The sequence below is a fragment of the Callorhinchus milii genome, unplaced genomic scaffold (assembly GCF_018977255.1).
Source record: "Callorhinchus milii isolate IMCB2004 unplaced genomic scaffold, IMCB_Cmil_1.0 Scaffold2, whole genome shotgun sequence".
In the NCBI taxonomy this organism is placed as follows: Eukaryota; Metazoa; Chordata; class Chondrichthyes; order Chimaeriformes; family Callorhinchidae; genus Callorhinchus; species Callorhinchus milii.
The window spans coordinates 7,006,258-7,022,302 of NW_024704743.1; the positions used below are offsets into that span (position 1 = coordinate 7,006,258).

Here is a 16,045-nt window from a genome sequence, read left to right on the forward strand (position 1 = left end):
GTTTTGTACACCTTTTTACATTTCTGACCTATCCTATACTGGTAACATTTTTGAAAGTGTAGAAGTTCTGTTTAGGTACTCTTAGAGCTGTTTTGATTTAGTTCGGGTGAGAAATACACTGGCTACAGTGGACTTTGGAGGAGCTTCCACCTGCCCATATAACGTCCAGAAGTTCAATCTTGGAGGATGTTATCATGATAAGGGGCCCCAGATTATTTTTAAAAATTGCCTTAATTTTTAATCTTTGTTGTCCATAGTTGGTTGTAACAGTTATGTATTTATAAAAGATCATTGAAAGACGACTTGGGCATCTATCCATTTTAAAGTCTTAGGTATCCTAGTAATTTTGACATATTTGAGCAAGAGATACTGTGAACTGCATAAATATTTGGTTTTGGCAAGTGCCCAACAGAATCATATTGCATAGAATTACTTATTATATAGAATCTGCAACATTGAAATAGACCGTTCACCCCAACTAGTCGATACTGGTGTTTATATTCCACATCAGCCCGCCCCCCCCTCTCCATTCTCCCTCGTGTCTGTATAAATTCCATCAGTATGTCCTCTGCAAGAGGTATGTTGTATTGTGTCATTAAATATCTTTATTGACTTGTGTTTGAGACTATTTTATACTTGGAGTTTGTTCTTCAATGGCTCTTTCTCAGTTTTAGCGTTTAAAAAAATAAAGGATGAGAAATTTCACTTGCCGCAATGATCCACTTTGATGTACTCTTTCAAAAGGTTTATTTTCAACAACTCCCAAGATTACCCAAATCTTCTCTCCAAATAACAAACCTAATGTCCCTAGTCTCTCCTCATAGCTTGGATTTGTGAAACCAGATACATTTTGCCCCAATTTACACCCTCTCAAGGCCAAAATTATTTCTACTCGTTTGATGATCAATACTCTATAAGAATCCAACTGCTGTTTTATGTGGGTAGGAATATGTTATGTTACTATATCAGCCACCAAGATCCCAAATCATGGAATCTCAATCCCATCCCCCCCCTGCCTTGCCCCGCCCCTTTTTCAAGTGCCACCTGAAAACCTTCTGTTTCGACCATACTAACAGTCACCTCACCCCCAGGCTCGGAGTCAGGCTCTGCCACTGTTAAGGGCTCTGAGGCGCTATCCTGCATCGAGGGCGCTATATAAGGCAAATTGTTATTGTAATATTCTTAATTTTAATTTGTATTTTGAGGTAGCATTTTGCCCATGTTGGTGGTGGGGGGGGGGAGAGAGAGATAAGTGAGTGTGGGGAGATGCCGGGCCTCGGAGAAGGAAGAGAAAAAAAGGGGGATAAACACCCGTTCATCTTGTTCTCTCCACTTACCAGCCCAGGGCAAGAGATCAAGGGGGAGATGAGCCCGTATATCACAAGGGGTGTGTGATGGCATGGTCTATAAAAATGGTGGCGCTCATGGGACATTATGAAAAAGTGTAAAAAAGTTTGGGAACCGTTGTTCTTAAAGTATTCAAATGCTTCTGAATCCTCATTTTCTAGGCCTTCAATTTTAGTGCTAGCTCAGAAAAGCTGTTATCTTAAATTTGCAAAGAATGTACAGCACGGAAACAGGCCACTCGGCCCAACCAATCCATGCTGGTTTCATACTCTGCATGAGTCTCCACCTACTCCTTACTCCATTCCTTTCTATTCCCCTCTTTCATATGTGAAGATCTGGATCTATCTTGATATGTTATACTTTTCCTTTCCCTGGAGGAGGTTTGTTGGCCCTTATTGCACTCTTGCACATCATCCAAACGGCCATTGTTTCTGAATAGGCTTATTTGAGTACAGGAGGCATCAAAGCCAGACCTGATCCTCGCCTTGTCTGAGGATGTGCATTTGGAAGCAAGAGTATCTTGATGGTATTCAGGAGTAAGAAACCTGGATAATTTTTATTTCTCCCTTCATGACCCACACGTGTTGAGACCAGTTGTAGCATGCCAATTAGATTTCGTAACTCAGCAGAGACTGGAATTTGAGCCTTCAACCTCTGTTCTGTGTCATTCATCCAGCACCAAACAGTGTCTTTACCCCCTCGGCTGTTTGGCTGCTATCTTTGTCTGCATTAATTTAAAATCGTGGGGTTAACCCACTTCTAATTTGGAACAGTTTCTGTTTATGGCTATGCTAAGAATTTTTCTATCTACCAATGTTCCTTGATATGTCATTAGAGCCATTAATATCTGATGTAGAATTGTTTGTGTTTTTGTGAAATCCACTGTATTTGCCTTGTCCATCATGGCAACAAATCAACCAGTTACAAAACATTAATTGATTTCTCTATTTTCTGACTCTTGAATTGTTTTTATTTAATGGTCATTAACCCATGATTTCAAATATCAAATAGTCAGTACATTTTTTACAGAAGCAAAAGGATAAAAGCTTAATTGATTGTGTGCATTTATCTCTGATTTTTGTTTTGAAGTGCTAAGAAACGGTGTTGAGCCACAAGATGTGTGGATTTACATCTGGTTTACTATAGTGATTTTTCAATTGTGTGGATATGTTAAGTAGTTGCTGGGCTCACTAAAAAGTGGATGGAACAAATGCTTTTCGTAACTACTGTGTATAGAGCAGCACAATTTTTTTCAGTAGATGTGCCTATTTTTGCCTCTACGGATAAACATAAACTTGCCAAACCGTAGAAGTACTCCATCTGCTCTTTATAATAAATATCTTGTAATAATAATCTTTGTGTTTGATTTCATGCCTTATGTTGTCAAAAATTCGCAAGTACTGCACAGGATTATATTGTAAAAATAGACTCCTTTGAGCACAACTTTATCCTACAAACACCTATGAGTGAATGATCAGTTTTATCTGGAGGATTATTGTCCAAGATGCCAGACAAAACTCCCTTCTCTTTTCAAATAGTGCCACAAAATCTTTAACATTCATCTGAACAGGCAGATAGGACCTCAGTTTAACGTCTCATCCAAATGATTGCACATCCAACAATGCACTGCACTGGAGAGTCGGTCTGGATGTTAAGTTCAAAGTCCTGACGTGGGGCTTGAATCCACAGAATTCACAGTCTGAAGGGAGAGAGTACCATCTGACACAGCTAGTCATTTTGGAAATATGTACTTTTAAAATGAAATTTTCATATTCTATTCCCTTTTAGTTTCAATTGAGTTCATGTCCATTTTTGGATTTTCTGTATTTGAAGTTTATATTACGGCTTGGTGGTAAATACACCATCACTTCATAAAGTACTATGGCATTACTGATTGGGAAGTTCAAGGTTCAGTCTTGATTTATACTGCAACCAGGGCAATGGTGAATGCAGTAATTTGTTAAATTCTGATCTAGAGAAAGAAAAATAAGTTCTCTCTGAATTTGATGAATAAATATTTGAAAGGGAATGAGGAAAAAGCAACAAAATAGGAATAGATAAGTTCCATGGGGGTCCATGCATTTTTTTTCTGAAATTTCTCCTCTTTTATTCAGTTATTCAGCATTCTTTCCCATTTTTAATCATTGCAAACAAGCATCTTCTAGAAAATGCATAACAATAAGCTTCCAGTGAGACAAGATTGTTTTTTCCAGAACAATATCTTGGGTGACACTTGAAAAATAGCAGTTTTGAAAAGGTACTGGCAAGCCGCCTGATAGTGGTTGGAGAACTGTAATTCATCAGTTCTGCAAAAGAAAATTAGTTATATTCTTGAGGATAAGCTGTTAATTGCAGATGACCATCCACAAGGAGGGAAGAGTGGTAACATCGCAGCATATTCTTCAAATGTAGCACTGCCATGAAGTCTTTCAGCCCCAACAGCCTGTCCACCCATTCCATTTTGTTTCTTTGTCAGTTAACAATCATTACAGACTGAATAATTGGATATGAATAACACTGATATGTGAATAAGAAAGTGATTAGACATTTTTTTCTATAAAAGCAATTGTATGCAGCGTGTTAAGATTGAGTCTTCATTCATATCTGATCAATTATCCATTGATAATGAACCTGAATGTGTTTAATGTGTCTGATATGTGCTGTAGTCTGCTGCTTAAAATGCATAATCCAAAGCTGTTTTATATGAATTATTGCAATTCTATAATGTAGCATTGTTTTTAGAAAAGAATGTGAATAATGTTACTTCAGTGAGAATGATATGCATTGGCATTAATTTCTATGGTATTTTTATATAATTTCAGTTAAGGCCACATCCTCTTCATGTTTCTCCCACTTTCATTGACAAAAAGATGGCTCAAAACTTACGAATGATGCAATTGTAGTTTATTTTGTAAAGCCTTAGACATTGTGAGAAAATATTGTATCCTTGAAATGTCAAGAGGAAGAACGTCTGTTAATCAAAATGCCTTGTGGCCAATCCCACACTTCAGCTGAGTCCTAAAGACAACTTTTATACATCTCCAGTGTGATCATTATACTTCAACATAAAACCATTCACACTTAATAAAGATAACTTTAATCAATAAACACATGAAAATAAAATGTCATAATCAACCTGCTGCGTTTCTGCATGGCACACATGTGCAGGAGGTGACTGTTCTATAAAATAAAAGTTATAACCATGTTTGCAGGACTATGGGAAGAGAGCGGGGGGAATGGGATTGATTTCGGTAGCTCTTTTCGAAGAGCTGGCGCACAATGGGCCGAATGGCCTCCTTCTGTGCTGTATTATTCTGATTCTATGAAAATGGCCATTTTAACATCAGTGTGTACCATTATAGGAAATTACATGAAGGTGGACTACGTGCCCCATCTCTACCAATTCAATAATAATTCTTGCATTTGATATATTGCGTCTTGCAGACGTCTCAAAAGTGCTTTACAGAATATACTGTAAAGTGAATTGCCTGTATATTTTGGGGGTGAAACGCAGCAGCCAATTGCACACAGCAGTGTCCCACAAACAGTCATGGATTGAGTGACCCAATTATTATTTATTTTGAAGGGATTATTACCCACGGAAAGTGATCCATCAGTCGACTAACAACTGGAAAAACTTGCTTAACACATCCACGCACACCAGCTGTATTTGCATTTTAGACAAATGCACTTCATGTCTTACACAGTGCTTCTTCACTTTCTGTTTACAGCACATGCGCAGCAAGTAATGTCACAATGGCGATTTTGACTCTGCCCTCCATTATAAAAGACACACTATTTAGATAAAACCCAACCTTCTACTGGATGCATATGACGCTGAGAGAGCCACAAATATGTGAGAGGGAAGAGTGTGAGAGCAAAGTGAGATGAGTGATTGAAGGACAGGTAAAAGTGAGTCAGACTCTGAATGCAAGATGATTGTAAAATAGACATTGACAGAATGAGGAAAAATGTTGTATCCTGAAACAGAATGCGTGGAAGTGTGAGAAGGGCGGGGAGGGTTAAAAGCAGTGAACAAGAATCTAAATAAGTTTGAGAGAGAAAAAGACTTAAAAGAATGAGTACGAATCAGCCACATTACGAGATGGAATGACTCAATGTGCAGTGAGGTAAAGAAATGAGTGAGTATGATCCAACTGCCACTCTCCCTGGTTGGTATAGAGCACCATCATTATAAAGGAAGAGACATAAAATTCAAAGTTGTTTAAATGAGAAAGAATAAGCAAGTGTGACACAGTGTTGAAAAGGTACACACAGGTAAAGACTCAGGCAAGCCATGACAGAGTGATGCATACATACACAACAAACCAGAGCAGAGAAGAAGTGAGAGAGTGAAAACAAAAACACACAGACAAACCAAAGACAAATGTGTGTTCACAAAGAATATTTATACTCGCTACCACCAGTTCACTCCTAAAGATCGTTATTCCCACATAGCCCTTCATTGAATAATTGAGCAAATCTGAGCAGAAACTTGATGCACACACGAAGGAGAAGGGAAGCAAGGGAGAGAGTGGAGGTATGAGAGAGGAGTTTAGGAAGGGCGGAAGCTTGTGTGGAATATAAACACCAACATTGACTGATTGGCCTGTGTCTGTGCTGTAACTTTCTATGTATTTTCTGTGCGCAACAAACAATGATTTAGCAAGGAAATCCTGTGGGATATTTGCCAGAGAATGAATTCCCAGCATATGGCCTCTGTATCTCCTGTGGATGTGAAGAATTCTAGGCAGGGCAAGTTTCCTTACCCCACACGCCTAATAATAATCCCTCCAAAACAAAACAATAATAAATTGTTCATTTTCAATCCACGACTGTTTGTGGGACACTGCTGTGTGCAATTGGCTGCCGCGTTTCGCCCACAAATATACGGTCAATTCACTTTACAGTATTATTCTGTGAAGCGCTTTGAGACGTCTAGAAGACGTGAAAAGCGCTGTATCAAATGCAAGGATTATTATTATTAGATTTCGCAAGTCCCGAGAATGGGCTACTTTACTATTAAAGTATAATTAAGCTATTTGCAGCACATTGTTTCGTACTCTCTCCTCCCACCTCCTCCCATCAAAGTGTAGATTAGATTTCCTTGTGGGCTTCGAATAAAATCCTAACCAAAAGTCACTGATTCAATTTTCAAAATAACTAAAAAGATTAAAATTGCAGTGGCAGCTCCCACTTTTGGTAACCAAAATAGCTGTTGATTCCCAAATAATTGTTATTTTAATGTCATTTTTATGAAAGATGATTTTAGATATATATTATTGAGGTACGGTTTGTTGAAGCTGGTGGCACATGTATCACGTTTGCTTGTACCTTTCTGGATTCCTGCTTATTTCCCAAACAAGATTGATAAATTACTGGAATTTATCTGGTGTATGCAAAATTCAAGCTTTATCACATGATTGACATACATTTAGATAGCATCTTCTGTACTCAGCTGGTTACAAAAGTCTGTAAATAATACATTACAACCTTACGATCCCAGTTGCTTAACACATTGCAGGTCTACAGCCATTTCAAATTCTGCAAACGCATCTTGATCCATAGGTAGGAAAATATTGATAAGTGAGAAAAATAAATATCTGCTACTTTTGAAGTCACGTCATTTGAATTGTTCTTGATAGCAAGACATCCATTATAAGTAACAATTCTCAATTTGTGTAAAATGCTTGAAATTGCTGAAGATATTGTCTTATCTGCTCGTTTTTCTGCCTGTAGTAAGAAAGCTGGCAACCTTAAGAGCTTAACGGTATTGATATCTTCCACATATTCAAAGAGTAGGCTCAAGCTGTTTGCAATGTTCATGGGGACAGGAACACAAAGTAATATTTGTATGCCATCTGTGCTGTCAAGATTGCTATCCATATGACTTGTTGAATAAAGAAGGTTCTACAGTTAGCATGGCATGTTTGCTTTACCTAATCTTGAATCATGCTTGCTTGTAGTTTGTATGTACTGTAATTTCTCTTGATCCGTTTTGGAACTAAATAGTCTGGCCTATAAAAACTAGGAACATCTTCACCATTTTGGTAGTTACAATTGCTATAGCCATTGTTTCATTTCAGTCCCACCAGACTTTTTTTGGGGGGGGGCGAAGGGCGAAGGGGGTGGCAGGAAGTTACTGCAGTGAACGTGCGTTATTCTATTGTTGTCAAATATAAGGGGATCCCACAAATTGTTAGAAGAAACCCAGGTAGAAGAAGCAGGGGGCTACCGCCAATTTACCTTGTGCCATTTATTTCTTATGGAGGCCATGATTGAAACTACTACTTAGTGAAAGTTCATGTCTCACCTAAGATATATCTTGGGCCAACTTCCTTTATTTTTCACTTTGTGAAAGTGTTGTGGAAATGTTTCGTAGAACTTAAAATGTTTATCTGGTTCTTCCAAAATTAATGTGCCATCCTCTTAAGCCTTGGTTCATGTGATCTTGAGTTCTCCTGAATAGTTGCATTGCTAATGCCTTCTTTTTCAGCCAGAAGGGTTAGGAAACGGCAGGCTCTGATTGATGAACAGCACTATGTATTCTGCCAAACTGGCTGCAACCTTGGAGTACATTGAAAGAAGAAAGAAAAAAAATTACATTTAATAGTGTTTTATGCCAAAATGTCTTAATGCTTCAAAGGTAATTACTGTCAAATAAGGTGACTATTTATTGGAAAACACAAAAGTGATTTTTTTCTAGCGACGTCCCTCACGCAGCCAATGACCAATTATTTTGGAGAATTGTTGGCCAAGAGACCAGGGACAAACTCCCATAGGATCATTAGTGTCTATTTGTAAACAGACAGACGGAGAAACAGTTTAACATCCTATCGGAATGACAGCAACTCTGACTACAAAACAGTACTCCCCAGTGATGTGCTGGAGTGTCAGCCTGGACTATGACCTTGAGTCCTAATATGTTGCTTGAACCCACAACCTTACCCAGAAATTCGATGGCTGCTAACCAAGCCAAACACATTGTTTGCATTACATCAGGGAAGAGGTAGTCAAGGTAAATATGAAAGCATCTTAAAAGACTTTCTCGATCAACATTGTAAACCCAGGATTATTGTGGGATTTGTATGAATGAACAGTAATGGAAACCAGAATTCACACTTGTCCTTGCAAGAATTTTAAAACATTCTTCAGTTGTACATGTCAGACTATGCCAGTCTCTTCCAGTTCATACATGGTTCTGGATAGGTTCTTGTTTAGTTACTTCCAAGAAAGATTTCTTGAACATATCACAGTTATTTGTCATAAACCTTGTTAATATAATACAACGTGGAAGTTAATGAGGATTTTTGAATTGTTGGAATCCATCTAATTTCTTATGTTGCTACCTTTGGCCATAGTTTTACCTTTTTTCACCTTTTCCACAAGGAATGCTTTATGATGATGCCCTTTTTTGAGTAAAGCACAAACTTGTTTCAACAGAGTTGATGTCATTTGTTGAAGTTCCATTTTATTTTGCTTTCTTAGTAGGCTAAGTGAGCCTGTATTTTGTTTTCCCAAATATTGTTATGGTTGACTTACCACTTCTGTTCTCTACCAGTGTTTCAACAGTATTACTTTTTTTTCATAAAATTTCACTTTTGTACTGAAGAGAAATCTGCAGATATGTTCTCACTTTACACTGTTTTGATATAATGTGAAACTTTCTTTTCATGTGTTTGGAGAAACGGATAAGAGAAGGAATTCCACCAAGGGTTGTAAATCCATTGCTTTCCTTACCCCCACCCCATCGACTATGATTTTTAAAGAAACCTTAGGATTAGGCCAGCTGCATTACTTTTAATACCTCACTTTTCATCTCTTGATCCTTGGTTTATGATTCCGAGTTGCATCCTGAATAAGTCTTGAGTGGTTCTATTAACCTGCAGCAATTTCTGGATGATCATCCAGAGCCCACTTGAGGAAATGTTAGTTATGACTGCCCTCCTTTTTGTTAAATCAGAAGATTAGAATCTTTCAAATGTCAGTTTGGATTAATATATAACAATCTTGCCTCTGGGTCAGAAGTTGTTCAAGCTCTACATTTGAAGTTTATCTTGTATTTTATCTTGTCTTTGTAGTATTGAGGGATTGCTGCATTATTGGAGGAGCCCATCTTTCACATGAGCATGCACAAGATGCTGTTTACCTGTGTTTTAGGTGAACAGTAAAGATCCTTCGATGCTTCAACAACTTGCTTTTATACAGCGCCCTTCACGCAGGGTAGGGTCCCGGAGTCCTTGACAATGACCCAAGTGGAGCGGGAGTGGGGAGATGACTGTAAACAAGATCAAAAAGGAAGGTCTTTAGGTGGGATTTGAAAGTGGGTAGGGAGGGCAGGGCGAAGGGAGAGAGTGCCAGAGTTTCAGGGCGTAGTGGCTGAAGGCATGGCCAACGATGGAGGGGACGAGGAACAAATAGGAGGCCACAGCCAGCTGAATAGAGGCAGCGGGTGGTGGAGTGGCGGGTAAGGAGGTTGGATTGGTAGGGAGGTGTGAGGCATGAAGGGATTTGAAAACGAGTGAAGGGGTATTGAAATCGATTTGTTCGGTATTGGAAGCCAGTGGAGCCTGGCGAGCACTGGTGTAATTGGGGTACAGAGTTTTGTGCGGGTGAGTAACCCGGCTGAGTTTTGAATTAATTGGGTTTTGTATATAGTGGATTTGGGGAGACCAGCGAGGAGGGGATTGGAATAGTCCAGCTGGGAAGTGACAAAGGCTTGGACAAGGATTTTGGTTGTGTTGGTTGTGAGGTACGGATGGAGGTGAACAATGTGGCAGAGGTGGAAAAAAGCGATCCTGGTCAGTGAACAGAAAGGAAAGCTGGGGATCGAACCTGACGCTAAGTTGCATTAAGGTTTGCGTTTTAAACCTGACAAACTGCTTTTATTTAGAATAGTTCGGACAGCTTTGGTGACAAAGTCTAAAAACTGTCTTGAGTAAGAAAAAACACTTTGTGGGGTAGACAAGACAGGGTGATACTTAGCGCGATAAAAAAAAACGCTGATACTTCATTTAAAGGGAGGAGCCAGATGCCTATATAAGGAGAGGACTCATGGTCGCTAGCTTTTGGTCACCATCTAGGTGTGTGCCGAGTTGAGAGGGACTGCCTCCATGTCAAGATGCTTTTTTAATTTACTAACCTCAGTTAAAGTGCTGCTAATTTTATTACAGTTTGGTGTTGATAGTTGTCTGTTTCTAAAGTTTGCATTTGTTTTATATTATTATCATTTAGAGTAAGCAAGGATGATCTAGGGCTAATAAAAATCTGTTGTATCTTCTCAATAGTGTTTTCGAGTCTCTGTTAAATTCTTAAGAAGGGAGGTAGGAAAATACACAAAACAGGCAGTTGCTGACTCAGTGGCGTGGAAGTGCGATAAGGCACCGGGGAAAGCATCTCGATTGCATGGGCAGTAAACCAATCAGGAATAGTCTGTCATTGTGTTTCTTTAAATAGTGAAGTTCCACAAGAGTAGGGATTTGCACTTACAGAGATAGAACTGAAAACAGAGGCCAGCTAGTACACTCTGCATTACTAAACTTTGCGAGTTACATAAAGGGGTGAGAACTGTTGCACACCCAACATCAGATATCAGCGAAGGCTTGTTATACGGTATTGGTCTCTGGGTGATAGCAGAACCAATAAGTTAATGAATGTTGTGGCTTTATAAGAACAAGTATAAGGCCAAAATATCTCAATAAAAATGAAGGAATATGTCTGAGGAGGAGAGAGAAAGCAATGAAGATAAATAAGAAGGATAACTTAGTGAGAGGGTCCTTAAAACATAGGTGAGATCTTTATTAGCTGAAGATTTGTGCATGCAAGTACTCAGCAGAGTCCAGAAAACAGATCAAATGTGTACCCTGTGATGTAAACAGAATTTGTACTTTTCTCTACCCTATCAGCAAGTATCGTAACTTTTCAACCTATCCTTTGTCCCAATTTTCAAAATTTGCTTATAATAGTGAACAGAATGTGTTCACTATTATAAGCAAATTTGTATACTTTTGAAATAATGTAATTTTTAAAATGTACAGAACATAATTAATTTCACTTTTTCTTTGACAAGTTAAGACCAAGAAATTTTAATTGCCCGAATGTGAAGTCCCGGTTCTCAAGGAGACTAAATGTATGGCCTTTTTCCAAATAAATTGTAGAATGTAATTGTGAAAGGTATAGTTTCTGCCCAACATTTGTGAATGTAACTATTTAAACTTTTCCAGCAGCCAGAGAAGTCCATCGCCAAGTCCAAATCACATCGCTAGTAGCAGTGCAACTTCAAGTGCATCTTCAGTACAGCCAACCACATCTGCACGTTCTTCATGTTCATTGACGCCAACACTTGCAGCACACTTCAATGAAAATCTTATAAAACATGTTCAAGGTTGGCCTGCTGATCATGCAGAAAAACAAGTAAGTGAATAGCTATTTTCTATTGAAGTAGTTAGAAACAGTGTTGGCTATAGTGGGAGAATTAATCTTTGGGGACTTGGAACATATTTTAGAACTCTTTGCCATGTGCTTGGTCATGTATTCCCATTTACATTATGAATTGATATTTAATCATCTAAATATAACCTACTTATGTATAACAACTATCAAAACACACGCCATGTAACATTTTTCTCCCCCAAAAAGTTTCCATGTTGACTGACAACTATATGATATGGAGTGATGTATTAACTAAAGTTTTGTTAATTGTTTTTCTGACGTGAGCCTTTTCACGTCTGGAGGATGTCTCGAAGCACTTGGCAGGACATAGTGTTGAGTGTAGTAACTGTGTGTTTAGTAGGTAAATGTTTTTTTTAAAAAGTGAAGCTACCAGCTCATCGCACAGAATAATATACAATGTACATTGCTTACCAAAAGTTTGGTTATTATAGTACATCACAAGGCCCCTCTATCTCTCTCAGTCCTTCACACAAGAAACAAGCCTTTGTTTCCCATCGTCCCTCACCCACAATGTTAGTCCTTCTCAGCTTTTTATGTCTCCCTTAATCCACCCCCTGCGACCTCTCATCTACACACATGACATTTTCTCTTTTCCATCACTCCTCATGCAAAATACCAGGCATTCTTTCTCTTGGCTTCCTCCTCCCTCCCCTCCCACTCTCTCTATTTCTCTTTCATTCCACCGCCTCTTCTCTCCAATCAGTGAAGTGCTCTTTTGCTGTCTATTTCATTAAACCCTCTGCTGTACCTTCATCAGATCTCTAATTGTAAACACAAAAGAACAGACCACTGATCAAAATATCTGTACACTAATACATGCATATGCAAATTAAGGCTCGCAGTTTAGAATCTGCTGACATTTCGTGAAAATTCTCTTAAATGCTTTGAAGGGGTCAAATTTTCAGAGTTGCCATATTTAGTGTTTATTGGTTGGAAAGTGGGTTACCTTCGTTATTGAGTTTTCTGATTATGTATCAGAGCAAGTGGCTTGTGATCATCTGGCAACAGTCAATTTTGCAAAATAACTGAACAGGATCATTCATAAATTATGTTGTTCATACTTACAATTATAGAATTTTTCAGCTGATAGGACGGAGTTTGCTGGCTTCTTAAAAAAAGCTACTATTTAATCATACTTTCTTGCCCTTTTCCTATACCCTTTTATATTTTCCTTTTTAAATATTTAAATAATTCCCCATTAAATGCTTTACGCAAACCTGCAGGAAGAGCACAATGGAATCTTAAATTGTTCCGCAGAAAAGTTTTTGTGTCTGTACTTAATAAAACCTGACGTGCATTTTTGTCAGGAGGAATTGCACAATTTTTTGCAGTGTTATGTGGGTTGTCTCCATCTTCATAGTTTGTGTGGTCTTATCAGGAATATAAGAATATTAAGAATCTCACAAAGTGAAAATTACTAATCGTGGAACAGCTTAAAAATTTGAAGTATAACATTTACCAGGAATGGCATTCAGCAGATAAAAACCTGCCTGGAGTATGTGTGGACAATAAAATGTTACGATAAGGTTGTGATTGGTTGGGTTTCAAGTGGAGAAGAAAAAAGCCTCTTCAAATCGATTACATTATGTTCAGACAATTTTGTAATGGTTTCCCCATTGGTATCTGTAGAATTGTACACATGACTAGTGATTTAATTGCGCTTCTTTTTTTAAAAAAAGTGACAACTTTAAAATTTATTTCACTTTATATTGGAAAAAGTTAATTAGTTTCAGGGCTTGCAGATCAGCCTATTGGAACTTGTGCTATGATTGTATCAACTAAATTGATTTTTTTTGACATTCTACCAAACCTTCAAACATCTTTTTGATGTTTCGGCACCAGAAAACCACTGTTAACTGCAATGCTTGTGTCTCTGGGAATAGGATTTCTTTCCTAAAATAGAGGTGCAATTTAAGCACTTTGCTGGTGGGTAACTGAATTTCATCTACATAATACACAGTAAATTCTGTGAAGCACTTTGAGATATCCTCCTGTGTAATTTGCTTGTACAGATGGGCACAGGAAGGCATGGTCGCTGACCTGATGACCCGGTAACACTGACCAGTAACCATTTTATTTGCACACTCAATAACCTAAGGTTCTGAGTTATGAACCTAAATCACTGAGTTATAAAAGAATTAAACTATATTGCGTTATGTTCAGCTGAGCTTCGGAAGAGGTTGAAATATGATTGGCTTAGAAACTGTAATATGGGTTCCTCACAATGTAACACACGAGTTAATGTTTTAATAATCCAAAGTTAATACATCTGGGGACCCAGATTCAGTCCTTCCTCCGGGAGAGAATGGCAACCACTTTGTGTCCGTTGTTGATCTGCCCTCCTCCTTTTGCCTCGATGTCTATGAGTCTCTTAAACAGACAGTCTTTCCTCTCTGTGTCTCCGAGTCTCTTACACAGACAATCTATCTTGTCCTGGTATAAATGGCAGTTATCTCTTTCCTTCACACGACACACCCTTCTCATGTCATGCGGCCGCCTGACTCTGCTACTGCGCCATCCCTGCACTAGGTGGCACTAGTCCAGTTCATGCTGGTTCTTTGCAACAAGGTCTCCGTGTTACACAGAAACCAGCCCAAGATGAGAGGGAGGTGGTGGGGGGGGTCTCAGCCGCACACTTTCATCAGCTTACAAAACCCACATTTTTATCAGAGGGTAAGTGGAGTGCTGTCCTTGCACAGTTATAGAAATCATATTTTTTTAGTAGAAAAAAAGTAATTGGAATAGGTTTCAGGAGGTTAGTATTGCTCCAGGTGACAGTGAAGAGGAATTTGTCAAGCTTTTGTAGAATTTAGTAAAGGCCCTGAGAAATTAAATTCATGTTCAGCTCTATTCAGAAATTGGTAGTTGAGATCAAGTATCCACTAAGAGCTGGTTGTGTCCAGGAAGTCGATGTTCCTAATTGGATGCAGGATTTATCTTGATGATGAGAGAAATTTAGCAACTGTTTAGAATAATGGGTAATAACGCTTTAAACGGGGATCTACTATATAATGGAGAACCATTTGACTATAAAGTTGTAGGTGTGAGTTGTGCTCAACTCTGAAGAAGATTAGCAAAGTTCACAAATTGCTGAAAAATAGCTGTGAAGAATTAACTATTAATTACTAACCCTGCATTTGGCTCAAATGTTCCTGTGTTACATGTTATCTTCAGTGCTCCAACTGTGTGTGTTTTTAGACATTAAGTGAGAATAGGGCCAATTAGCTCCTCAAGCCTGTTCCGCCATTCTATAAGATCATGGCTGATCTGGAGCTCAACTCTAATTTTGCCTTTGCCCCATATCCCTTGATACCCTGACCTAACAAATATCTGTCCACTTCAGTCTTGAAAATTTGAATGGACCCAGCAACACCACACCCCTTTTCAGGTAGAGAGTTCCAGATTTCCATTATCCTTTGCCTGTCTGTGAGAGAGAAAATTGACAAAATAATAGAATGTGATGAATTTCATGATAAAATAAACTGAATTTGACCAACAATTTTATACTCTAATTTGTGAACTTGAAATGTCATTTGAGATGTAATTGAAATTATTTTAAAAAAAATTCTAATTCCTGGATTGATTTTAAGGTTTTACTAAGTAAAATAAATATTTCAAGTTTAAAAACACCAAATGTGTAGCTCAATGCCATCACAGAATGCTTCTCTTGCAGCAGTCTGACATCTGGTGGAATATGAGAGGACTGCAAATGACAAAATGTTTGTTTAGAGTGCCAAAATAACTTGTAGGTTCAGCTGTATTAGCTACTTCTGATCTTATAACAATAATAATCCTTGCATTTGATATAGCGCTTTTCATGTCGGGAGGACGTCCCAAAGCGCTTCACAGAACACACTGTAAAGTGAATTGACTATATTTGTGGGCGAACGCGGCAGCCAATTGCACACAGCAATGTTCCACAAAGAGTCGTAGATTGAAAATGACCAATTTTATTATTGTTTTTGGTTTGGAGGGATTTTTTGTATCTGGGCGACCAGAAGTGTACACAGTACTCTAAATATAGCCTCTTATAGGATCTTACTTTGCTGCTCACCCATTTACACTGGATAGCACACTTCTATAATATACATATTCAGTACTTTACAAACTTTACGTGGTTTTGTATCATCCTCAATAAAAATATTTTCTGCAACAATGTCTTTAAGTGAAGATATAGTAGCCTTGTTGTGGAAATGTGGTCTTTATGTGTTTTGGTATTGCATTTTGCAAAGACTACATACTGAAT

General features: G+C 38.3%; 1 protein-coding gene across 3 annotated transcripts in view; it reads left to right on the forward strand.

Moving 5' to 3' along the window:
• Nucleotides 1-16,045, forward strand: part of waca (WW domain containing adaptor with coiled-coil a) — a 59,016-nt gene that overhangs the window by 34,930 nt on the left and 8,041 nt on the right. For 2 of the 3 annotated variants that reach the window (XM_042346864.1, XM_042346866.1), the window contains one exon: nucleotides 11,571-11,760. In XM_042346864.1, coding sequence (XP_042202798.1) covers nucleotides 11,571-11,760 — 190 coding nt within the window. The remainder of the gene's footprint in view (nucleotides 1-11,570; nucleotides 11,761-16,045) is intronic. The other variant, XM_042346865.1, reaches the window with a different exon arrangement.